The 27542-nt window shown below is 39.7% G+C and overlaps 2 protein-coding genes across 6 annotated transcripts in view; one reads left to right on the forward strand and one right to left on the reverse strand.

The window, feature by feature from the left end:
- The window catches only part of LOC117528275 (septin-9-like), a 274932-nt gene that overhangs the window by 101251 nt on the left and 146139 nt on the right, over positions 1 to 27542 (reverse strand). The window lies entirely within an intron of this gene.
- On the forward strand, positions 388 to 17201 carry LOC117528276. Of its 2 annotated transcripts, XM_034190892.1 has the most exons (2): positions 388 to 1285; positions 16575 to 17201. In XM_034190892.1, the coding sequence occupies exons 1-2, from the start codon at positions 419 to 421 to the stop codon at positions 17190 to 17192; spliced, it is 1485 nt and encodes a 494-aa protein (XP_034046783.1). In that variant the 5' UTR covers positions 388 to 418; the 3' UTR covers positions 17193 to 17201. The 2 variants fall into 2 exon arrangements, with proteins under 2 accessions (XP_034046783.1, XP_034046782.1); XM_034190891.1 differs by lacking the exon at positions 16575 to 17201 and having other exon boundaries at positions 390 to 1925.

A 27542-nucleotide genomic window follows, 5' to 3' on the forward strand; every position in this document is an offset into this window, starting at 1 on the left:
CTTCTTCCCACTTCCAAAGAATGCAGGTTAGGTGAATTGTTAACTGAATTGGTCATAGTTGTGAGAGAGAGTGGGAATGTGTTTGCTTGTCTCTATGTGCTCCTGCGAAAGACTACTGGCCTGCCCAGGGTGTAGCTCACCTCTCGCTCAATGACCACTGAACTAAGCTCTTGCTCCCCTGTGATTCTTATGTAAGCAGGTATAAAAAAATTTGTTTTGTTTGAATATTTTGTTTGAGCTATGTGGACATATGGAGTCAATCACTGCAGGGTAACAAACACAGCTCGAAAGACAGCTTTGCTGGAGGTCTGCTGAGAGAATGCAGATTCCCACCACAGCCACCAGAAGTGTTTTTACTATAAAGTGAGTATTGTCATACAGATAATCCAGACAATAACCTATTAAATCTCCATACAGGATGATGGCGAAGACATCATTACGACTGACTATTGGCTGCTTATGCCTGTTCTTCACCCTGACTGACGTGTCAGCTGTTCACAAGATCAAGTCCATCAATGGTTTGAAGAAAATCAACTTTGAGAATTCTGTGCCAAAGCACAGTATTATTTTGCTCTACTGGTTTGCCAATACCATTGACATTGACAATAACGATGTCATACGGCTGACCTTTGAACCAAACACAGGAGATTACGGCTCTCATCATTATGGCAACTATGAAAGAATTCTGAATCCGCTGCCTCTGGGGAATAGCAGATATCGGTACTACACTGTTGGCAATCTCAACCCAAATCTTAACCACAACAGCTACATGCAACTCCCGTCTTATGTCGTCAATCCCCAAAGGGAGTATGATGGAAGAAACCGAGATCGGATCATATTCAGAGTCAGGGAGCAGACTGTGGGAAATGCTGAGTGGCAACAGATAGATGAAGTGTACATCACACAGCATTATGAGACTCATGAAAATCAGGGGACGAGGTATGATCCAGAACGCACCTACATGATCACAACCAACCTCTTACGACAGCTGAGAGAGTTCTCTGTGGAAAGGAACACACTGTCAGAACTCAGAGATGACTTTGGGAGTAGCATTGATGATTTTCAGTTGAGGCAGATTCAAATTAAATGGGGTGACCTTGCTTGCCTTGGACTCCTACTGTTTATTGTGATCCACAAAAAGTACTCATCTGACCAACCTGACAAAAGACCCCAGCATGTGGTTAGAAGAAACACACAACGTGATTTAGTCATCGACATGCCCGATGACACACCATTGTTTTTCCAAGGTCTCTGCCTTGAGGTTGGAAAAGAAGTTACACTGCAGGTGACCACAGGCCCAAATGGAAATGCTCAAATTAAATGGGAAAATATTCCTGCATATTGGCTAAATGAGGGCGCAATGGTGGTACTTTTCAAGGACAATAATGACCAGGAAACCAGTAGCATTTATCAGTCAATTGGCAACAGAGCAAAAGGTACTTTTGACACCTCAGTAAAGTTAAACGAAGGTCTTCAGGCTCGGTTGCATAAGACCGAAATATGGTGCTGCTGCTTCACAGCTGTGGGAGAGGAGATTTTGAGGGGCACAGAGTTTCACAACCCTAAAGCAGTCAAACTAAATGACTACGATGCCTTCATCCAACTCTTTGTGAAGAATGGCAAAGCATGTGCTCGCTTATATGTGAGTAGGTCTTTCAGTAACTGGAAGTCAGAATTCACCAAATCTTGGGTTGGGTTCTACACCTCTGTATGTAAAGATGCAAGGGAATGCGAATGGATGCAGTGGCAGTGGGCAACCAAATTCAAAAGATGCAATAAATTAGACAATAAAACTCACAAAGTCTATGAATATTGCTCAGGTATGGCAATTGCTTCAGGAGTTCAAGCAAGATTTTTCCTCAGGGATTACCATCTCATCGCAAACACTCCAAAGTGGAATTACTAAAGAACACTGAAAATACACTGTAATTCAGTGGCCAGTAAGACAATTCTGTAAGCCCCCCCTCCCCGCTCATCTCCAATTATTGAGCAACAGTTCCCGATTTTCTGTATAAACAAAAATTTTATTTTTGTTTCACTGACTGCATCCATTTAAGAAGCAAACAATCACTCCATTAGATTCCATTTGTTTGAGACAATTACTACATTAGATTCCATTTGTTTGAGACCCCAATGTAAAAAAAATTGTTAAAGTATAAATTTCATGCGGACAGACACACACCTGTTAAAAATTTGCTCATTGTACTACTGTTAACATAGAATTACCCATCTTCAAAGGCAATCTTTTTGTAAAGCCCTGATTTATTTTATTTTATTTTCCTTTTGAATGAAGTGGTTGTAGTCTGTGAACTTTTGCTATTGTCTGTTTTATGCTTCATCTGACACTGCTGCTGACATTTTTTTCAAATAAAATGTATTTCAGGATTTTGCAACTCAACCATTTGTGTTGAGCTTTTAGTGGTCTTGATTTTAATGGTCTGAAATTACACATTTTTTTTTATTGGTCTTTCAACTTTATTAAGTGAACGGAATAATTAGTGATTTTACATCGATTCGCCACTTAAATTTGACCCTTAATGAATCATGAAAAGATGTTTTCTTTTGTTATTTGACATGCAATGCTATAGTTATATGAAGTGAAATGTTAACATTTTGCCCTTAGAGCCTCAATGACAAGCTCTAAGCATTAGTTGACTTTTCATCATACTCCTAATAAAAGATCATATCGTAATACAGTGTCCTAGAGTGTAATAATCAGTAAGCTGAGATTGTTCTGAACATTTTGATATGCAAAAAATAGGCATTATACAAATAGAAAGCACCTTAAAAGGAGAAGGTATAGTAAAATCCTGGAAATACTATAAGGGTCCAAGAGTGTCAGTATATTTAGTGGGGCTTGACTAAGTTCTGATTGGCTCATCAGGCTTGTAATTGAATCAGGATAGAACCTGGACCTGTATGAATAAAACAAAACAATATACTCAAGCTTTCACAGTATTCCATTGTTACTGCCTTAAATAATGTTATTTATTTGTTCAGGGATGTCATGGTGTATATTACGGCTTGGACAATACACTTGATACATGGGCGCCAAATCTATACGTACAAGTATACTTGGGAATTAAAATTTTGCTCTGATTGTACTGTTGTTACTATAGAAGTACCCATATGCGAAGGCAATCATCTTGTGAAGCTCTGATATTTTTTCCCATTTTGACGGGAAGTGGATGTAGCCTATGAAGTTTTGTAATTGTTTATTTTAAGCTTCATCTGACACTGCTGCCAACAATTTTTGTACAATTTTTCAAATAAACTGTGTCAGTTCCACACACTGGATCATTTGGCCATTTCTGAGTTCTTGATTTATTGTTGTTTTCTGTTCTCCTGTCTGGGTGTGTCTGTCATGTGTGTCCTGGTCCTCGTTCACTGTGTGTGGGTGTGTCTCCCCTTGTCCGTCGTGTGCACCTGCGTGTGTGTGTGTCAATTGATTCCCTCCTTTAGTGTGTGGATGTGAGTGTGTGTGTCTGCTGTTATTCTCCCTGCTTCCTGTATGTGTGTGTATGTGTGTGTCTCTATTCCTCCTCTCCGTCTTCTGGTCATGCGGGTCCCCATCTGTGTCATCATGTATGCACTGTGATAATTCTGAGTTCCACATTGTTGTTTAATGGTATTCGTCATTATTTTTTTTTTTTACTGATTATCATTTAGGTTTGATCACATTGTTATTGCTTTGTTGTTATTTATTTTTTATACTGCTGCACTCAACTCGTAATTGTTAATTATTTCCGTGTTGCTTTTCTTCTTCACCATATACCCTTCAAGTAGATTGATTAGGAATGGCAAAATTTTAGTTGAATTTTGGTCAGTTAAAAATTTGATGTCAAAATGGCCTCAGATTGTGTTACATAAAAAATATAGTAAAACTGGCCAACTTTGACATATCCATTCTCAATTCTCGACGGGTAGATAGAAAAAGTAAGTGTGATTCCTCATACAGGGTCCCATTGACCTTCAAAAGCACTGTTCATTCCGTGGCATATTTCCTTACATTTCTGTAATTGACACTTTTTGAATCCTATAGGTGAGCACGTTCAGGGCCAAATCTGGGTGAGTGGGAAATTTGAAATTTCTCATAAATCAGTCAATTTTCTGCTTATTTCAGCAAATAAGATGCCCTTTCCTATGTTTTCCAGTATGCAGAATCGATTTATATGGCTATTTTGGTCATTAGAGCTCAAGGCCATTGATAAAGGTCAAGTTCATTCTCAAAATTTACAATTTTCCACATATCTTTTGTGCTTAACAGGACATTTTAGCACATGAAATGATAAAATTTAGTTTGTGACTACATCAATCGATAGAACATATTGTTAGCATAAAGTTAATTGCTAACATGCAGTTTTAAGTATGTTCACATTCCATGAGGTTATCAACTCGAGCATTCTAAACGCAGAAGATGAGGAAAATTTTGTGCTAAATTTTTTTTATACCAATACACATTTATTACAAACAGCTATTTTCTCCACTCATACCAAGATGTGCAAACTTTACAAACTCAAAAATGTAAAAGTAGAAGTTTACATTCATAGTCTCCTATTATATGTAACTAGGATAATTTTTCTCTTAAAACTGATAAAGCTTCTTTACATTTTGTGTCAGCTTACCAAGGTAATGACATGTATCTATGAAACCAAAGATTGCAAATTAATTAGAAATTGTATTTGTACTGATATATCTCACTTTCTGTTTTTGATAAGAAGCTACTGCTGCTCTGTACAAAGAAATGGTTGTCTAAGCTGCACACAAATATGGTCGGGTCATATGAACAAGACAAGACGAACGTGACCTCTCAGCCCCAAATTCTGTCAACTTCTTGAACTTAGGAATAATGATTTCTTCAATCTTTACCAAGCTATACATCTCAAGAATTCTCACTGTAAATTCAATGGCCTTGACATTTCAAAATTACAAATACTCAGCACAAAGCACAAATTCAGACAAACCCCCAGATACAAGGTCTTGGCCTCGGTTAACACTGCAATATTCTGATTACACATGCGACATATCTTATGGTAAATGTATATTGGTGTAAAAAAAATTAATACAAGTTTTTCATCAACTTCTGCATTTAGAATGCTCGATTTGATAACCTCACAGAATGCAAAGATACTTAAGACTGTGCATGTCAGCAATTAACTTTATGCTGACAATATGTTCTATCAATTGATGTAGTCACAAACTAACTTTTATCATTTTAGGTGCTAAAATGTCCCGTTAAGCACAAAAGATACGTGAAAAATTGTACAATTTCAGAATGACATTGACCTTTATCAATGACCTTGACCTCTAATCACCAAAGTAACCATATAAATTCATTCTGCGTAATTGAAAACATAGGAAAGGACATCTTATTTGCTGAAATAAGCAGAAAATTGACTGATTTATGAGAAATTTCACGTTTCCCGCTCACCCAGATTTGGCCCTGAAAGTGCTCATCTCTATTATTACTATTACAGAAATATAAGGAAATATGCCACTGAATGAACAGTGCATTTGAAGGTCACTGCTTCCCTGTATGAGGAATCATATCAATTCCCACTTTTTCTATCTACCCGTCGAGAATTGAGAATCAATATGTCAAAGTTGGCCATTTTAACTATATTTTTAATGTAACAATCTGATGCCATTTTGACATAAACTTTTGAACTGACCAAAATTCAATTAAAATTTTGCCTTATGGAAAAAACTGACTTTGCCATTCCTATTCAATCTACTTGAAGGGTATATGGTGAAAGTTTCATCAAAATCGGAGTCGGTCATCCAGCCACCCCCACATGATTTTCTCTAAGACACCTCATTAAGACAGTAACTAGGGAATTTGACATTCCACCAGAAAATGTCACTTTGCTAATTTACACTGCAATATGCCACACTACAGACACTAAACATTTAGAAGAATATATTTCCTAAATTCTGGTACCCAGGGAATAGCAATACAGGTGTTGAGAATTGAGAAGATTCACTTTCAAAATCAGCTTTTTTATTCTATATTTCAATGTAGAGACGGCAAGCATGGCCAAAAGTGAATCATTTTAAAAATTGTCTAAAGTTGTTCAGAATGTTTTATGGAGTGGAAAAAATGTTAAGGGTCCAAGTTTTTTATGATTGTTCTTCACTTCTGGAAAGTTTCATGGAAATCAGTGGTGGTTATCCAGCCAAGTTGTGTTTTTTCTGCATGATTTTCTCTGAGTCAGCTCATCAACCATTCAACCAGAAAGATGTGCAAAATTTAGCCTACGACAGAAAAGGCAAGAAAAAAGTGCAATTTTAAGCTTGTTCATTGATAAGCTTAATGGACAATGAAACAAATGAATGTTTGTACCGGTTACATTTGCACAGAGGAATGCGATACCTCCTCCCTGAGTTTAGCAAGGCATACTCTGAGGGCAGAACTGAGCGGTCCGTTAAGATGTTTTTTGCTTGTGCAATGGTTGCTTGGTCAGAGAGTTCTTGAAAACTGGGAGGAGTGTGGCCCATGAGCTTTCACGCAGTTTTAATGAGGGAATGGATCTGTGCTTTCAGTTTGATTGAAAGGTTCCCAGACCAGCTGGTGATACCATAGCAAAGAATCAACTCAATCGTTGCTCTGTAAAAGATTAGCATTATATTTTTGCAGACCCCGAATAAATGCAACAAGTGAAGACGTTGATGAATTCTGGTACAGACGGAGGTAACCTGTGTCTGCCAACTTAAGTTACTGTCAATGTGAACACCAAGGTATTTGTAAGAAGTCACCTGGTTAATTGTAAGGTTGTGTATGACAACATGGCTATGGTCACCGGCTGATCTGAGATCCAGCATCATCTCCACCATCTTGTTTGTATTAATCTGCTCCATGCACATATTGTGAGTATGCTTATTATCTCTGGACATTCCCTGTGCTCATCTAGTTATTCCTGGTTCCTTGTTAGTTGTTCTCCCTGCTGTTATTTGGACTTTTTGCCTCCTCTGTGTTTTTTAATAAACCGCTGTATTATTATTTCATCCCTTGGAGTTCTCATGTCTGCATATTTGGGTTCAACCTATACCATATACCGTAACATAAACTGTATTTTATTATTTTGTAACTGAACCATTTGTGTTGGGGTTTGAGTGATCTTGATTTTTAATAGTCTGAAATGAAAGAATTTTTTTGTTGATATTTAAATTTTATTACTTTATTACTTACATTTGCCTCTTCTTAAAGTGGATATGACACTTAAAGACAACATAGTCTTATTACATGTAACAAAGGTTATATAATTCGGTCAACCTAAGCGTTTTGGGAAAATGGATGCAGTTCTCCCGTTATATATAACATTTGAACATCCCGCCACTGAAAAATGTGCACGCGCCCTGAACAGCTTCCCACTGAGCACCAAGCCGAAAATACGTCACAGGCTGTAGACAGTATTGGCTCGCGCGCCTGGCGGCCGTTGTTTACACTTTTTTTTTAGCGGCAGAAACTTTGATTAAACACAGCTCTCAGGGACTTGTCTGTCGATATGCCTGACCAGTGTGTCGCAGCATATTGCACAAACACTGCACAAACACAAGGGCGAAAGGTTTTTTAGCCTTTTCAAGTCCAGGCAGATTGATCGAAAGCTGCAGTGTTGTGTGTGATGCACGAAATGTCCGGCTGCCGCTCCCTCCACTCGCACACCCACATTTGCTCCAGACAGCAGACACTTTCCTCTACCGTCTCCATGTTCTCACTGCTCACAGGAACACATAAAATGTCAACCCCAAATAATATGTTCACAATAATCTTGCAGCATGTAAACACGACGGTGGAAATACGACGGTGGCATGAAAACATGGCAGCGTAAACACGGCAGCGGCATGAAAACACGGCGGCGTAAACACGGCAGCGGCATGAAAACACGGCGGCAGCATGAAAACAGGGCAGCGGCATGTAAACACGATGGCGGCAACACGGTGGTGTAAACACGTCGGCGGAGGGTAAACACGACGGCGGCATGAAAACACGACGGCGGCAACATGGCGGCGTAAACACGGTGGCGGAGGGTAAACACGACGGCGGCATGAAAACACGACGGTGGCGTAAACACGGCAGCGGCATGTAAACATGACAATTAGAGTAATTAGAGTGTTATAAACAGCAGCAACAAAAATCAAAGCCTCCCTTACCATTCCATATTCTGCAGCCTTTCAAAATCCATCAGAATTGGCACGTCTCTTGCCTCTGTTTCGGCTCCGCCATAAACACCGTCGGCATTATTTTTGCTGCCAGAATGCTCCTTGTTTGAATGTTCGTCTGAAAGATATGGCTCCAATCTGTAGGGTCTAATCACTGCTGCGACAGAAATAATCCACACTTGAAGAGGAGTCAGAAAAGTTCTTGATCTCGTCACAGTCTGAGGTCCATCTGTTCTTGTTGTCGATCAAACAGACAAAGACGGGACTCTCCAGCCTGTCGTCACGGCATCATGTGACTTTTGTACAGCTTTTGAGAAGCTGTACAAACTTTATTTTTCAGTGATAATGAGTATAATTACTTTCAACTTACTATAAAATATGTATATTTTGCTACTTATATCAGTTTTCCCTATTTTTTTTGAGGTGTCATCTCCACTTTAAATAATGACAAACACTGTGGACATGAAAATTCAATAAGGTATATCTTATATTATACATTCCAAAGCTAAGGTGGAACTCTACTAGAGTATACTAAGGTACTCCTAAATATTTAAAGAAAAAAAAGGGGGGAAAACAAAAAAGTTTTATTTTGTTATTTTATATGCAATCCTATGGTGGGAGTTCACCTCTCCATGAAGGTTTTTTTTTTCTCTTTCTTTTTTAACAAGTTGTGTGCATGCAGAGCTGCAGCATTTCTTACACTCAGACTGATTTCTACTGCAATTGCATCAAATTTAACACAACTGTCACTTTAAAATTAAGTCACAGTGACAACAACTCGTACGTATGTAAACTTTGCAATTAATCTGCAGTTTAAATGCGTGACAAACCATGGGCAGGTGGCATTACACCATTAAACTGAGGACATCCGTGATTCTGTAGAAACATCTTTGCATTTGACCTAAGCATTTGACAAAGATGCACGAGTTGCTTTTCATGGCCCACATGAGTTTCACGCTCCCTTTTTATTTGTGCATCATATCCAGGTTTTTTTTCCTACCACGGCTGCTGCTTAAAGGGTCATGCACTTTGATGTATAACCTACAAATACAGATACTCTCACATTTATTGCTCTGTCTTTATTGAATCAACCATAAAAATCCAAACCTTGTCATCGTTAATGACACACTTTTACTGCAGTAATTTATCATGATGATTAGAATCAAATTCTCAGTTAATATGAAAAGCCTGAGCAGTCCATCTCATCAAATAACGGCTAACATATCGGTTTCCATTTCATATCCATAGAAAATGAACTATGCTACCACAAGTTCAAAAGATCATGGTTAGTGTCCTCCCCATTATTTGACCCATAGATGTCAGTAATCTCCATGCTTGAAGTAATGATGCTTTTGAAGCAAGTGACTGACATCAATTGACTGGGAAGCTTGGTGAAGTGCTGAAGACTTTGTGTTCTTAGTTGTCTTCTGTTTGTCAATCTACAATATTTGTGCCAAACGCACACTCCATCTACAATTTCATAAGCAAACAATTGTATCACCCCCATCATCCCAAACCCGATCCTTCTTTGCTGGAGGAGCAACCACTCAGATGACTCTGAAAAGTCAAACATAAAGTTGTGTTGTTCTGTGACATAAACAACAAACATGAGAAGTACAGCAGGGTCAGCTGTATAGTTGAGCTTTATGTTAATGATGCAGAGAAATTACAGAATTTGCTGCTTTAAACTACAAAGTCTCGCCTGTCCGAGACAGGCGATGCAACAAAATGCTCCTGTGGTCCAGTAATGGGCAATATGAACAATTTGCGAAATACACAACGCAAAATTCTATTGCACTATCGCGATAATGCACGCTGATGATGCAATCTATTCGCAACCTGCAAAAGTTAGAGCCACAAGCTGCAACCAGCTGCAACGCATAATCAGTTTGATTAAATATGGCTGAAAGCAAAACAGAGGAGCTGGTGAAAATGACCCCTGCAGAGTGTGTGGGGCAACAGTTTCAGCTACAAGAGAAGTCAAAGCTTTTTGAACCACTGAATCAATATGAAACAATTGTGTTGAAATGGTTCAGTGTTTCAAAGCATTCTGCTGGCCAATCTTCAACATAGCACTTGCATGGAACAATAAAGTGCAAGGTGTCATGAAACAGTAAGGCAGTTATGTATGTTTACTAATAAAGGTTCTCGGTGCATCTTGAAAATTTGGACTATTTTCATTTAAAGACATTAATAATATACTTGTGTTACAATGTGACTGTACCATCATAAAATATTGTATGTAAGAGAGATATAAATTGAGAAATGCTTGCGTAATTGAAGACTGTTATGAAAATAGTTGTACAAAATTATGGGCATTTGGGCACTTCAATTTTTTTTTATTTAAACACAAGATCATTTCAGTGATGGCTTGAGTTTGAGGTCTGTTCCTCTTTGTTACTACCTCTCCAGTTTTGGAGAAGACCCTCTCACACGGCACAGATGTTACTGGCATATGAAGAGACATTTTGTCCAGCTTGTAAAGTGTTGGATAAAGAGCAGTTTAGCAGTTCAGCTTTCCTTAGGGCCTATGTAACTTGTTCTGAAAATAGTTCTATTGTAATTTATATATCCTGATATATATCGTTATCGCAAAAGACTGCAATGTACTGAATATCGTAATATAGGTTTTAGGCCATATTGCTCATCCCTAGTGTGGTCCGAACAGCTTTTATACTTGTCCTGAACAATCAAACAAACCTTAATATTGACCTCTGCATGTGTCAACTTTGTCCTTATTCTGAAGTTAAAAAAAAGATCTTGGAAGTAAAACTGGAAATTTTACTTCAGTTTTCAACAGTTTTCATCTGAATTCTAACATCTTAAAATCCCCTGATGAATCAGAATGACTCCTCTGAAGGGCACTGTTTAAAATTATACAGCAAACTTTCATTTATGCAATTACTACACTACTGAAACAATGAAAAGAATTACAAGGTAATGTTTTCATTCCTCCACTTCAGCTTACACGGACTGCATTGTAGCACTTCCTGCTACAGGATGCATCCATTTAGTTTCGTTTCCAAAGAACTGAGAGCTTCAGGGATTTAGCCGATAAACACGGAGGCACTGTGATCAGACGGCAGCTGAAAGCAACTGAACTTGAATGAAGGTACGTTCTCATTTTGTCATTGCTATTTCTTGACAGAAAATTACCATGTTATAGTTAAGTAAAAATAATAATAATAATAATAATAATACTAAAATTAAAAAATAGATTTTAATCAGAGAAAAAAAATGCAATGTTAGGGAAATGTTTTGATCAATTCTAATTAATACTCTAAAAACGCTGACAGATTCTAAGTCTGAGGTGAAAGTAAAGCCTTGCTGAAATTATACAGCAATAAAACTGCTTGTTGTTCAAGTTTAAAAGTGAATATATTACTGCATTTCAACAACACTCCACTGTAAGATAAACGTACGCCTAGAGACTAAATATCACTCAACAGTTCAATCTAGACCACACAGTTTCACAGTTCTTTACACGCACCAAAGGTTGGTTGAGCAGCTGACATTTAGCTTTGACAACAAAAACAATGAAACTGAATAAAAACAAAAATAGAAAGCATAACAGGTCATGTTTAACCTTTTATCCACACTGAATCTCAAAATTTATTTTCTTGAATTTTTAGTCTTATACACAATGTATTACAAAATAAATCTTTTTCTTATAAATACATTAATGACAAATCCAATCGAAAAATGAGAATTAGATGAAATTGGTATGGCTTGTTTGATAAATCAATTCAATTTTATTTATATAATGCCAAATCACAACAAACAGTCGCCCCAAGGCGCTTTATATTGTAAGGCAAAAGCCATACAATAATTACAGAAAAACCCCAACGGTCAAAACGACCCCCTATGAGCAAGCACTTGGCGACAGTGGGAAGGAAAACTCCCTTTTAACAGGAAGAAACCTCCAGCAGAACCAGGCTCAGGGAGGGGCAGTCTTCTGCTGGGACTGGCTGGGGCTGAGGGGAGAGAATCAGGAAAAAGACATGCAGTGGAAGAGAGCAGAGATCAATCACTAATGATTAAATGCAGAGTGGTGCATACAGAGCAAAAGAGGTGAATAAAAAGAAACACTCAGTGCATCATGGGAACCCTCCAGCAGTCTAAGTCTATAGCAGCATAACTAAGGGATGGTTCAGGGTCACCTGATCCAACCCTAACTATAAGCTTTATCAAAAAGGAAAGTTTTAAGCTTAATCTTAAAAGTAGAGAGGGTGTCTGTCTCCCTAATCCGAATTGGGAGCTGGTTCCACAGGAGAGGAGCCTGAAAGCTGAAGGCTCTGCCTCCCATTCTACTCTTACAAACCCTAGGAACTACAAGTAAGCCTGCAGTCTGAGAGCGAAGCGCTCTATTGGGGTGATATGGTACTATGAGGTCCCTAAGATAAGATGGGACCTGATTATTCAAAACCTTATAAGTAAGAAGAAGAATTTTAAATTCTATTCTGGAATTTAAAGGTAGGAAGACATTCAGCTTCAACCAGGTTTAATATAACCCTATCATAATGAATCAATGGTCCAAAATTAGGTCATCATTCCACAATGATTTCAAGGACAGTTCTCTTATATTGATGAAACCTGGACTAAGGATGTCACTGGGTCAGACAGATGATAGAACTCCAATGCTCAGAGAGAACAGAGAAGCTGTGCAATGGATAGAAACACGAAAAGACTGAACTGGAGTTCAGATGGTCGAATAAACATCACAAACATGGCAGGACCAGGCTGGTCTGAGGGAGAATAAGACAACAGGAATGGAAGTGTGGAGACCAACAGTTTAATGGGGGCGTTCTCCTTCAGTCCTCAAGAGGTGGAACACTGCTCAGTTGGGTTCAGGTCTGGAGATTGTTTTAACCTCAATATGTTTTATGTCAGAAAATAATTTTTGACACTGAAGTACAGTCAGTGTGAGATAATTGGGTACTTTGGCTTTGGTCATATTTTAATGGGAGACCTTAACGTCCATGAGTGTAATTTTCTGGAAATATCTTTGTATGTTACTCAACTGTGTTTCAAGTACTTCAACTTAGACTGATCAGGATTGAAGTGGAACAACATGAGAGTCCCTCTAGTGGTGGTTGTGTAGTGTTTTTTCACACTGACTCCCTCTAGTGGTGGCTGTGTAGTGTTTTTGCACACTGGCTCCCTCTCGTGGTGGTTGTGTAGTATGTTCACATGGGTTTCCCTCCAGGTGTTCCAGCATCTTCCCACTTCCGAAGACATGAAGGTTAGATGAACTGAGGTGAATTGTTAACTCTAAATTGGCCGTAGGTGTTAGAGTGTGAATGTGTTTGCTTGTCTATACAGTTGTATGCAAATGTTTGGGCACCCTGATGATTTCCATGATTTTCCTTTAAAATCACTGGTTGTTTGGATCAGCAATTTCAGTTAAATATATAATATAGCAGACAAACACTGATATTTGAGAAGTGAAATGAAGTTTCTCAGATTTATACAGTGGGGCCAAAAAGTATTTAGTCAGCCCCTGATTGTGCAAGTTCTCCTACTTATAAATATGAGAGGTCTGTAATTTTCAACATAGGTACAGTTCAACTGTGAGGCAAAATGAGAAAAAAATCCAAGAAATCACATTGTAGGATTTTTAAAGAATTTATTTGTAAATTATGGTGGAAAATAAGTATTTGGTCAAAGCAAAAGTTCAACTTAATACTTTGTAACATAATCTTTGTTGGCAATGACAGAGGTTAAACATTTCCTGTAAGTCTTCACCAGGGTTGCACACACTGTAGCTGGTATTTTGGCCCATTCCTCCATGCAGATCTCCTCTAGAGTAGTGATTTTTGGGGCGGTCACTGGGCAACATGGACTTTCAACTCTCTCCACAAATTTTCTATGGGGTTGAGGTCTGGAGACTAGCTTAGCCACTCCAGGACCTTGAAATGCTTTTTACGGAGCCACTCCTTTGTTGCCTGAGCGGTGTGTTTGGGATCATTGTCATGCTGGAAGACTCAGCCACGTTGCATCTTCAATGCTCTCACTGATGGAAGGAGGTTTTGGCTTAAAATCTCACAATACATGCCATGTTCATTCTTCCAATAACACAGATCAGTCGTCCTGTCCCCTTTGCAGAAAAACAGCCCCAAAGCATGATGTTTCCACCCCCATGCTTCACAGTAGATATGGTGTTCTTGGGATGCAACTCAGCATTCTTCTTCCTCCAAACACGACGAGTGCTATTTTGATTTCATCTGACCACATGATATTCTTCCAATCCTCTTCTGGATCATCCATATGCTCTCTGGCAAACTTCAGACAGGCCTGGACATGTACTGGCTTAAGCAGGGGGACACGCCTGGCACTGCAGGATTTGAGTCCCTCTCTGTGTAGTGTGTAGCCTTTGTTACTTTGGTCCCAGCTCTCTGCAGGTCATTCATCAGGTCCGTTCGTGTAGTTCTGGGATTTTTGTTCACCGTTATAATTTTGACCCCATGGGATGAGATCTTGTGTGGAGCCCCAGATCAAGGGACATTATCAATGGTCTTGTATGTCTTCCATTTTCTTACAATTGCTCCCACAGTTGATTTATTCACATCAACCTGTTTGACTATTGTAGACTCACTCTTCCCAGCCTGGTGCAGGTCTACAATTTTCTTCATGGTGTCCTTCGACAGCTCTTTGGTCTTGGCCATGGTTGAGTTTGGAGTCTGACAGTTTGAGGCTGTGGATAGGTGTCTTTTATACAGATAACAAGTTCTAACAGATGCCATTAATACAGGTAACATGTGGAGGACAGAAAACTTCTTAAAGAAGGAGTTACAGGTCTGTGAGAGCCAGAAATCTTGCTTGTTTGTGGGTGACGAAATACTTATTTTCCACCACAATTTACAAATAAATTCTTTAAAAATCCTACAATGTGATTTCCTGGATTTCTTTTTTTTTTGTCATTTTGTCTCTCATAGTTGAAGTGTACCTATGATGAAAATTACAGACCTCTCTCATCTTTCTAAGGAGGAGAACTTGCACAATCAGGGGCTGACTAAATACTTTTTTGGCTCCACTGTAGACAAGGGCTTTGGTGGAGGTCTGCTGGGAGAATGCAGACTGCCACCAAAGCCAATAGAATTGTTTTTACTACAAATTGGGCACCGTAGTTTCGTTTGAGGGTGGGTGCTAAGGTGTTACAATATGATGCATGTGGTGCAATAATCCTTCATCCAGGGACTACCCTTGTCTGTCCCCATCAGAATCATGGCACATTCTGTGAAAGAACACAGCTACGCTGGCTAGGTATGTAGGCTAACACTTCCCGACACAACCTGTTTCATTTGCTTTGTCTTCCCTTCTCCAATGGGAACCAAAAAAACCTCCACTTTTCACGAATGCCTCGGTGATTGCAGCGGAAAACAAAACAATGCACCATTTTGTCATTAGAAGTGATGCTATTTGTGGGGAGAAACTAATCCTTGGGCAAAGTGTGAGAGCGTCATCACAGGCCATTCAGAGGATGGGGGTTTCAGCGGAAACCATTTTAAACCGGCACGCCCGCTAGGTAGCGGCGAGTATGCTTTTAAGTTTACAGAGGTGGGCCGATTGGTTTGTGCTGAAACTCCCACACCCCACCCAGGGATTAGTCTCTCCCTTATTTGTGCAGGTTGTGCCCAGATGTGGTCAAATCCCACAATATCATGCGAAGGTTCAAACGAGACTGCACTACCCTATTGAGTATTGTCATACAGATAATCCAGACAATAACCTATTAAATCTCCATACAGGATGATGGCGAAGACATCATTACGACTGGCTATTGGCTGCTTATGCCTGTTCTTCACCCTGACCGATGTGTCAGCTGTTCACAAGATCAAGTCCATCAATGGTTTGATGAAAATCAACTTTGAGAATTCTGTGCCAAAGCACAGTATTATTTTGCTCCACTGGTTTGCCAATACCATTGACATTGACAATAACGATGTCATATGGCTGACCTTTGACCCAAACACAGGAGATTACGGCTCTCATCATTATGGCAACTATGAAAGAATTCTGAATCCACTGCCTCGGAGGAATATCAGATATCGGTACTACACTGTTGGCAATCTCAACCCAAATCTTAACCACAACAGCTACATGCAACTCCCGTCTTATGTCGTCAATCCCCAAAGGGAGTATGATGGAAGAAACCGAGACCGGATCATCTTCAGAGTCAGGGAGCAGACTGTGGGAAAAGCTGAGCGGCAACAGATAGATGAAGTGTACATCACACAGCATTATGAGCCTCATGAAAATCAGGGGTATGATCCAAAACGTACATACATGATCACAACCAACCTCTTACGACAGCTGAGAGAGTTCTCTGTGGAAAGGAACACACTGTCACAGCTCAGAGATGACTTTGGGAGTAGCATTGATGATTTTCAGTTGGAAAAGAAGTTACACTGCAGGTGACCACAGGCCCAAATGGAAATGCTCAAATTAAATGGGAAAATATTCCTGCATATTGCCTAAATGAGGGCGCAAAGGTGGTACTTTTCAAGGACAATAATGACCAGGAAACCAGTAACATTTACCAGTCAATTGGCAACAGAGCAAAGGGTACTTTTGACACCTCAGTAAAGTTAAACGAAGGTCTTCAGGCTCGGCTGCATAAACTCAAAATATGGTGCTGCTGCTTCACAGCTGTGGGAGAGGAGATTTTCAGGGGCACAGAGTTTCACAACCCTAAAGCAGTCAAACTAAATGACTACGATGCCTTCATCCAACTCTTTGTGAAGAATGGCAAAGCATGTGCTCGCTTATATGTGAGTAGGTCTTTCAGTAACTGGAAGTCAGAATTCACAGAGTCTTGGGTTGGGTTGTACACCTCTGAATATAAAAACTCAAGAGAATATGAATGGATGGAGTGGCAGTGGGCAACCAAATTCAAAAGTTGCAATGAATTAGACAATATAACTCACAAAGTCTATGAATATTGCTCAGGTATGGCAATTGCTTCAGGGGTTCAAGCAAGATTTTTCCTGAGAGATTATAATCTTATAGCAAACACTCCAAAGTGGAATTAGTAAAGAGCACTGAAAATACATTGTAATTCAGTGTATAAGACAATTCTGTAATCCCCCCCACCACCATCTTGCTTATCTTCAATTATTGGGTGACAGTCCCTGACCTCTTTTGTATGAACAAAAATATATTTTGTTTCACTGAGTACATCTATGTAAGAAGCAAACAATCACTCCAATTCCATTAGTTTCAGCTTTTAATACAATTCAACCCTGTATTTTAACCCAAAGGCTTTTAGAACATTTTAAATTAAGTAATAATCTCGTGGGTTGGATTTTAGACTTTTTAACAAACAGAACACAGAAAGTTAGAGTGAATGGGATTTTATCAAACACAGTGTGTTCTTCTACTGGCTCACCACAAGGGTGTGTGCTCTCACCTCTGTTATTTATTCTCTATACCAGTATGTGTCAGAGCACTTTTAAAAACAGGTTCATTTTAAAATACGCGGATGATACAGTGATTGTCAGTCTGCTGCGGGATAATGAGAGCAGCCACGGTCCTGTAGTTGACCATTTTGTTAAATGGTGTGAGGAGTCATATCTTCAGATTAATATATCTAAAACTAAAGATATGGTCATTGATTTTAGGAAAAATGGTAGCACACCTGGCAACACAACAATGAATGGTCAACCAGTTGGAATTGTGAAAACTTATAAATACCTTGGGACTATTATTGATGATTCGCTGAAGTTTGAGGCAAACTGAGGCGGTGTGTAGGAAGGGACATCAGCGCTTGTTCTGTCTCAGGAAACTGTCGTATTTTCACAATGGCCGAACCATGTTAACACTATTTTATCGTGCTTTTATTGAATCTGTTTTAGCTTTTTCTTTGGTGGCATGGTTTGGCAGTTTGACATTGAAGGATAGGAACAGACCGAGTCAGATCATTAAATGGTCCAGTCGGTTGATTGGTGAATCGCAGCTGAGTGTAGAGTCCCTGTACACTAAACAATTACAGCGGATAACCAACTGCATTATAGTTGATAACTCCCACCCCCTGGCTAATGAATTTCAGCTTCTACCTTCTGGCCGTAGGTTTAGAGTCCCAAGGTGTAGAACAAAACGCTACAGGAGTAGTTTTGTCCCAGCAGCAATTGTGCAACTGAACACATCTTAGTAGGTTTGCGTATGGTTATATTTAGATATTTATATACTTATTTATTTATTTGCCCTTTGCACACTAGTTTTAAGCTGACCATCTTTTTAGTGGTTTTAAGGTTGTGAGTCCTTGGTGGTGTTTGTTAACTTGTTTTGTGTATGTTCTTTGTTAGTATTTTTAGTGTTTTTTATTGTTGTTGTTGTGTTGACTAACATGGACGCCTTTTTTCTGTTATCTGTTTGCTGCAAGCCAAATCTACCTACGGGTACAAATAAAGTTACCTGAACCTTAGTTTGAGACCCCTGCTGTAAAAAATTGTGTTAAAATATAAGTTTTATGCGGACAGACACGGTATTGAAAATTTGCTCTGATTGTACTGCTGTTACCATAGAATTACCTATCTGCAAAGGCAATCTTTTTGTAAAGCTCTGATTCATTTGTTTACCCCCCTTTGACTGGAAGTGGTTGTCACCCAGGAACTTTTATATGCTTCATCTGACACTGCTGCCAACAATTTTTGTACAATTTTTCAAAGAAACTGTATTTTAGAATTTTGTAACTTAGCCATTTGTGTTGAGCTTTAAATGGTCTTGATTTTTAATGGTCTGAAATTATACAAAGTTTTTATTGGTATTTCAACTTTATTAAGTGAAATGAATAATTGATTTTACATCACATACAATGCTATAGTTATTTGAACTGAAATGTTAACATTTAACCCTTAGATCCCTAAGGAGGAGCTCTGCTCATTTTTTGACTTTTCATCATACTTCTATTAATGGACCATATCTTTACACAGTGTCTTAGAAAAATATATGTCTCATATTCAGTAAGGTGAGAATGCTCTTAACATTGTGATGTGCAACAAATAGACATTATACAAAGACAAAGAACCTTAAGAGAAGAAGGTATAGTAAAATCTAGGAAATACCATAAGGGTCCAAGAGTGTCAGTATCCTTAGTGGTGCTTGACTAAGCTCTGATTGCCTCATCAGGCTCGTAACTGAATCAGGACAGAACCTGGACTTGCATGAATAAAACAATATACTAAAGCTTTTACATTATTCCATTGTTACTGCCTTAAACAATGTTACTCTTTATTTGTTCAGGGATGTTATGGTGTAAATTAGGGCTTACAATTGAGAATGTGTGTCATGATACATAGGTGCCAAATCTATATATAAACACAAATTACCCATATGCAAAGGCAATCTTCTTGTGAAACTCTTATATTTTTCCCCCTTTTGACTGGAAGTGGTTATAACCTATGAACCTTTGTAATTGTTTTATCCTTCATCTGACACTGTTGGACAATTTTTGTATCATTTTTCAAATAAATTGCATTTTATTATTTTCCAATTGAGGCATCTGTGTTGACGTTTGAGTGATCTGGATTTTTAATAGTCTGAAATGAATTTGTTTTGTTTGCCATTTTAATTTTGGTATGTGAAATGGTTAAATACAATACAAATACATTTGCCTCTTCTTGAATCATGAAAAACATTTTATAAATGTTTTCTTTTGTTATTTAACATGCAATACTATAGTTCTGAAATGTTTACATTTAACCCTTAGATTCCTAATGAGAAGATCCTGCATAATGGTTGACTTTTGATCATACTTCGATAGATAGAGCATATCTTTACACCCACAAATATATCTCATATTCAGTAAGCTGAGATTGTTCTGAGTATTTTTATATGCAACAAATAAGCATAATACAAAGAGAAGGCAACTTAAAAGGAGAAGGTACAGTAAAATCCAGAACATTCCGTTAGGAATCCAAGAGTGTTAGTATACTTGATGGGTCTTAACTAAGCTCTGACTGGATCATCAGGCTTATAAGTGAATCCAGGAGAGAATCAAGACTTGCATGAAAACAAACAACAAGAACAACATACTTGAGTTTTTACATTATTCCATTGTTACAGGCTTAAACGATGTATTCCTCATTTGTTCAGTGAAGCTATTGTGTAAACTAGGGTTGGGAAGATACACTTGACAATATGTGTCACAATACGTGGCTGCCAAATCTACAAGTATGAGTACTTCAATACTTGAGAAATGTAATTCTACTGCTATTCAATATTATACAAATAATGAATTTTTTTCATTCTTTTAATGGAACAAATATTTCATGAGGTGAAAGATGGAATGTACCATTCAACGAGGTTTCACCTCATTGAATGGTATGAATAAAAAAACATTCATTATTTGTTTTGTATAACGGCAAAAACAGATCCTTGTCAACAGAAAAGGAGCTTACATTTTGGTGTTTGTCACTGGTTCTTTGACGTCAACAGTCCAACATGAACTTTAAATAGGGGTCCAAAATTGTTCTCAGTCAACTTGCAAAAAAAACAATTCTAACAGTGTAGTCCATGATGTCGTGAACTGACTTCATGTACAGACTATGGATGGGAAAATCCGATCCCATATCAATATCGGCTTCCGATAGCAACGTAATTCAAGCATCACAAAATACTGATGCTGAAAAATCAGCCGCTTCACTGTCCAGAGGCTGTGAAACGCTATGAAATGGCAGCTGCTCAGAGCAAAGCAGAGCGCAGCTAAACAGAGTTTCTATCTGCTGAATGGGAAAAAACACCATCAAAATCCTTCAGTATTAATCCAGAGTTCTCGCATGAGCTTAGCTGATGATACATTTAGACGTTTATGGTTTATTTTACAGTTGAAAGGCTTCGTGTTTCCAAATGTTCCAAGTTTGCGCTTAGCAAGAGAGCGAGCGAGCAAGAGAGAGAGCAAGAGGGAGAGACACAGAAACAGAGAGAGGGAGAGCGACCAGGTACAAGAGAGGGAGAGGGGCAGAGAGAGGGAGAGCGTGTGAGCAAGAGAGGGAGAGAAGGAGAGCACACTCACTTTGATTTTTTTTTTTTTACTCTTAACACTTGTTTTAACAATGTAAACATGTTTCCCATGTCAAGAAAGTCCACTGAAATTGAAAACTGAGAAGGAGAGGGACAGAGAGACAGAGGGACAAATAAATGAGAGAAATTAGTTTCTTCAATTCCAACCCAAAGGCCGTCTCCTCGTCATGTCATCAAACATCAAATAAACATTAACAATAACATGATTGTCTTACATTTCAGCAGATACATCCATTTTCTTCTAATTTTTGAAATTCTCTGATGATTTTGTCCTTATACATTTTTCGAAAATTTATAAACATTTGTACAACCTTTAAGTTCTTCATTCTATATATTCCAAAGTTTAACAACATAAACAGAGGGACACTTATGTTTCATCATAGTCCATGTGAACATAGTCTGAAAATTGTATTTCCTTCTGTGGCAAATGGCCTGTAGAACAAGACTAAACAAATTTTTAAGAGCATGTGGCAAAGTTCCTTGCTTAGCTTAAGCCGTGGTCACAACCTGCCGTACTTGCACATGCGTGCAGTCTACTTGTAAAAACATGGGCTAAATTTGGAGCTCCGTACGTCGTAAGTACTGCCTCAGTACGAATTTAAGAGCACGCAGACACGCCGTAGAGGTTTTAGTGCATGCAGAACTTTCGCTGCGGTCAGGCTGCTGATTCACCAGCAGTACAGATGATGCACGTTGTGAGTACTGCCTCAGTACAGATTCAAAGTGGCACATTTTCATTCAATTACTATTGAATTAACCAAATCCGTACGTAGGCAGTACGGATTACGGCACTCACCACATACTATGGAGGCCGACAGACTTGCATGCACAACGCAGCTTCTCACTTGAACTTGGACTTTATTTCCAAACGTCAGCAACACACACTCCACAGCTTCAGTCTGCTAACTAGCTGTAACTTTTCGAGGCAAGTAAACACTCGTACAACTTACCGCTGCAGGCTGGACATGCTCATGCATCGCCGACGGCGAAAAACACCTGCCGCTCCAATCCCGCTCATAAAAAAGAAAAGCGACCCCACACACACCCTGCTTTATTGTCAACTCTCTTTATCGTTACGCTCCTAGAGACGTGCGTTGAACATACTCCCTCCCTCCTCTTGCTACTGCCTCCGTACGTTTTCACAAAAACGTAGTGGCCGTGGCATCCGCAGAAAACGTACGGCGAAAAAAAACGCACGGTGGGTTGTGACCGGGGCTTTACCCTATGATCACAGGTTAACCCATTAATATGTACATACTGTTGACAGCTTGTAAAGTAACTTTGGAGCCACTGGTGTGCTGTTCCCCTGATCCCATACTTGTATAGTTTTGATAATAACCATTCATGATTTCTAATAATTACAATCCACGGACAGAAAAATACAGCTGGATAAAGTCTAATTGCATGAAATAAATCTGAAAGATGATTACTCTCAGTTTGTCCCATACCAAAAAAGAAGGAAAAGTAAGGTCACTCAATGTAAATGATAAAAAGTCATTTGAAAACTTTCTCCTTCTGAGGGAACCATTACTTAAGGTTATCCAAGTCAGAAAGCTCTCTCACCTTCACAACATTTGCTTCCTCCAGAGTTCCATTTAATTTAATTCACACTTTACAATTCCTTGTCCATGTTGTTTGTATTTTCTTTTGTTTGTGAAGGATTCTGGCTTGTCTTGCTATGTCGTGTTTTTCTTTGTCAGGCATTCATTGACGTACACCTCTGTTCCTCTCAGGTTTTTAGTCTGCCGAAGCAACTCGTTCTTAAGTTTTCTGTTCGTGAATCGGATAAAAATGGCCGGTTTAGACTTGTTGTCTTTCTTTGGAAGTGGATGATGATTTGCAATGTCACTGCTGTTAATGTGGATGCCATTCAAGGAAAAGAACTGGATGATCTGCTGCTCCAGGCAGTGGATTTCTCCTGGTGTGTCATCTACAATGCTTGTGCCTCAGGCCCCACCTGCGGCCCTCACGTATGACTAATGTCTGGTGGTCAATCCTGTAACAATAACATCCTCCATCCTTCTATTCTGTTCCAGTTCATCCACTCATTTTTCCAGAAGTCTGATTTTATTGTCTTTCTCCTGCATCACTTTTCTAAGGCTGGGCTTACACTGTGCGAGTTTTGGCCCTTTTTCAGATGATTTTTTTTACCCATGCGAGAATTTTTTGGATCGCGCCGAGTTTCAGCTTAATCATGCGTCCTGCATCGTGCAGTCTACATGGAGTAACGAGCTGCATTTGACATCTCACGACCACCTCCCGATCAGGAATCATATGGTCGGATGAAAATCAAACCTGTTTGATATTTTGGTCGGCCGTCGTGACTTGTGACGGTTCCGCGCTGTTTTTTGTGTGTAGATGCTACAAGTGTGTGTAGACGCTACAACCGGAGAGAGCAAACAGTGATCTCTTGTAAAGTCTTGTTTTTTGGGGGGGGTTTTTTGTGTTCCCTCGCAATAGCCTAATATCATATTAAAGTTCATGCCTATCAGCGTGCACAGTGAGTGGAATCAGGTGGGGGGAGACTGAACGTATATGCGTGCGTGCGCACACACACACACACACACACACAGCAGACAACAACAGGATTTACGACAGATGAGGGAGCAAGTTGCTACACCTTGCACCGCTGTAAGACTCCGTATGAAATATAGTTTATTTATACAACAGTGTAAGTAGCAACACCTGTTATGAATGTTTGTTTTCTTTTTTACCATCCTCTCGTGAATCATGTTGCTGTCTGCTGTGTGTGCGCGCGCATATATGTTCAGTCTCCCCCCACCTGATTTCACTCACTGTGCGTGCTGATAGGCATGAGAATGTAAATAAATTTTTTTAAAACAGAAAAAAAGCTTCTGTTTACGTTTTGCTTCTGGAAACACAAGCCCGACGTGTGGTTTTTGAACGTACAATGTGAGCAGTCAGATCGCATCAGAGCATCGGGTCATACAGTGTGAGAACATGAATCATGCGCTCTGAACTTTTAAACCCTGCGGTTTTGTCATACAGTTTGAGTTGGAGCCAAGTACAATGACTGAAAATATCGCACAATGTCTGCCCAGCTTAAGTTCATGAATCTCTTAATAGACAGAGTAGTTCTGTCTACTGTTTAACCAAACCACTGAATTCCTCCAACATAAAGTTCAATGGCTGTCTTATCTCCTCCACATCTTCTCTTATTGCCTTTTTTGTTGGCATGATGAAGAAACCGATGCCGCTACAGTGCAAAAAAATTCACAGTGGGCCAGCTATCTTAGGGTGCTAACAATGGAGTGCCATCCTTGTCAAGACCCACCAACACTCGAGTTGTGTCAACAACTCAAGCTGTGTCCATGATCAATAACTGTGCTATTCAGCATGCAAACTTCAATTCACGATCAGAAACTATCAGCTCACATTTGACAACTGCACCGACAGCTGCGATGGTAGCTGGCTGCCGCTGGAGCCTGGTCCTGGCCTGGTGGAAGCTGGCTGCTGCTGAAGCTCAGCCCTAGGCTCAAGGTAGATGGCTGCTGCTGGAGCCTGGTCCCAGTCTGATGGTAACTGGCTGCCGCTGGAGCCTGGTCCCAAATTCTTGAGACAATCCCTGGTCACCCAAGTGTCCACGAAGTGCAGTTATGAGCAATTAAGGGAATGGTCAGCATCTTGAAGAGAGCCCTCAGATACAATGTCAGCAATGATTAGGATGCAACCACAGATCCCGGAACTGGAGCCTATTGCACTCTGATAACCAGCAGCCAACAGCAGAGACAAAAAGATGCAGATGACTGTCCAAAAGACAAAACTCCACCAGATATGTCCATAATGTGACTCCACCTCAGGTTATGGAAACCAGAAGAGAGCCAATGGCAATGGTATGAATAACCCATGTCATGTGACATACAAGCCACCAATCAAATGACAAGGATCTACTCAGCCATTATATAATACAACATATTGTGATTTCTTTTCTTGCTGCAATACTAGACCCCAGAGAAAAGTTAAACAAAGCACTTCTAAAGAGTTTATATCATAATCATATTTTCTTTCATTCATTTGTATGTGCATATCATTCTGTGATGGTGTGAATTTGTGGAAGAATCTGGAGTTGAACCTAAAACAGAGCACAAATATTAATCAGTATAAAAGAAATTTAAAAATGGGTATATGGAGGAGAATGGGTGTTAACTGTTGATATAGGAATTGTATGGTTCTATATAGTTTGAGGGAAAAAATATACATACGAGGTCTGTGACAAAAGTATTGTACCTTTTTATTTTTTTCAAAAACTATATGGATTTGATTCATATGTTTTTACGTCAGCCAAGCTTGAACCTTTGTGCGCATGCGTGAGTTTTTCCACGCCTGTGGGTTGCGTCATTCGCCTGTGGGCAGGCTTTGAGTGAGCACTGCTCCACCCCTCTTGTCGTTGTTTCATTGCGAGGAAATGGCGGAATGATTTGGGCTTTTTTTTTTTCCATCAGAATTTTTTCAGAAACTGTTAGAGACAGGCAGCTGGAAACCATTAGAAAAATTTATCTGGCTTTCGGTGAAAATTTTACAGGCTTCACAGAGAATAAGGAGTGTTACTACAGCTTTAAGGACGCCCCACAATGGCGCACGGCTCGCCGCGCTCCGAGCCGCCATTGAGAGGCAGAAACCACCACATCATTTCTAAACGGATTGCTGTGTGGAGCCGGGACCGTCGTGTGCAATTTCTCTGGTTATCACAAGAGCTGGACATCAGCCATTTTCCGTCAGATTTCACTTTTAACAAGAGATTTTGTCATGGAAAGCCGCGCGGAGGCTTCACGCATCACGACCGATGAAGGGAGACAAAGGAAAACCTCTGTTTCGGAGTGCCAGAGGACAAGCTGGGACAAGCCCAGCTCTCCACAATTTCTCTTATACTCACTCGACTGGTAAGCACTGAAAGCCGAGATAGGCATGTCCCAACTTGTCCTCTAACACTCCGAAACTGAGGTGTTCCTTTGTCTCGCTTCATCAGCGAATCGGTCGTGACGCGCGAAGCCTCCGCGCGGCTTTCCATGACAAAATCTCTTGTTAAAAGTGAAATCTGCTGGAAAATGGCTGATGTCCAGCTCTTGTGATAACCAGAGAAATTGCACACAACGGTCCTGGCTCCACACAACCATCCATTTAGAAATGATGTGGTGGTTTCTGCCTCTCGATGGCGGCTCGGAGCACGGTGCGCCATGCGCCATTGTGGGGCGTCCTTAAAGCTGTAGTAACACTCCTTATTCTCTGTGAAGCCCGTAAAGTTTCACCGAAAGCCAGATAAATTTTTCGAATGGTTTCCAGCTGCCTGTCTCTAACAGTTTCTGAAAAGAATTCTGATGGAAAAAAAGCCCAAATCATTCCGCCATTTCCTCGCAATGAAACGACGAGAGGGGTGGACCACTCCTCACTCAAAGCCTGCCCACAGGCGAATGACGCAACTGACAGGCGTGGAAAAACTCATGCATGCGCACGAAGGTTCAAGCTTGGCTGACGTAAAAACATATGAATCAAATCCATATAGTTTTTGAAAAAAATAAAAAGGTCTGTTACTTTTCTCACAGACCTCGTATATACATCCAAAGTGTGTAGGAAGTGGGATATGTGTTTAGTGTTAATGTAAGGGCTGTATATAGAGATAATATTTATATTGGTTGGGTATATGAGCGTTATGATGGCTCGGTGACAAACGGGCAGGATTACATTAGTGAAAACGTCTTCCTGCTTGCCTTTTGTTAAATTTTCTCAGAAAATTGTATTTATTTTTTCCTTTTCTTTTTATGTGTTCGAAATTCATTCATTCCTCCATTCTTTCACTCATTCAATGCACATCAAATTGGTATGTGCCTCACCCTCTCAGGAGAATCACACTGTAAATTTGGAAGTTAAAACTTTTTTTTTTTTTAAGTTAACTGCCTCTCAATGCTTTGTTAATCCCAGATCTGTGTCAGGACTGGACGAGGGCAGGACACAAATGCAGGCTCGACAAAAGGAAATATACTTAAAGGGTGATTTATTCAGGCTTGGGATCGTTAACAGCAAGGCAGTCCACGGAGCAAAAATACTTGACAAGGCTTAAGCTAAAGACGTGGTCCAAAGAACAAGCAAGGTCAAAACAGGAGCAAACAGGCATGTCAGAGCAGAGGCAAAAAACAGGATCCAGAACACAAATCAGAGTTCAAAAACAAGGCTTGGCAAAACAGGAACGAAACAAGAGGCTGGTACGTGAGGGAGTCAACGAACGAGCGGGGAAGAAGTGAACAGACGCAGGTTAAATAGGGACAGGTGTTAATCAGGAAATGAGGTGCACGTGGAGGAGGAAAGGCCTGGAAAGGGGGGCGTGGTCAGGTGACAGCTAAGAGGCC

This window comes from Thalassophryne amazonica, chromosome 16, assembly GCF_902500255.1.
Source record: "Thalassophryne amazonica chromosome 16, fThaAma1.1, whole genome shotgun sequence".
NCBI lineage: Eukaryota > Metazoa > Chordata > Actinopteri > Batrachoidiformes > Batrachoididae > Thalassophryne > Thalassophryne amazonica.

Coding starts and splice junctions, on each gene's coding strand:
- LOC117528276 (XM_034190891.1), top strand. CDS start 419: ATGATGGCGAAGACATCATTACGACTGACTATTGGCTGCTTATGCCTG.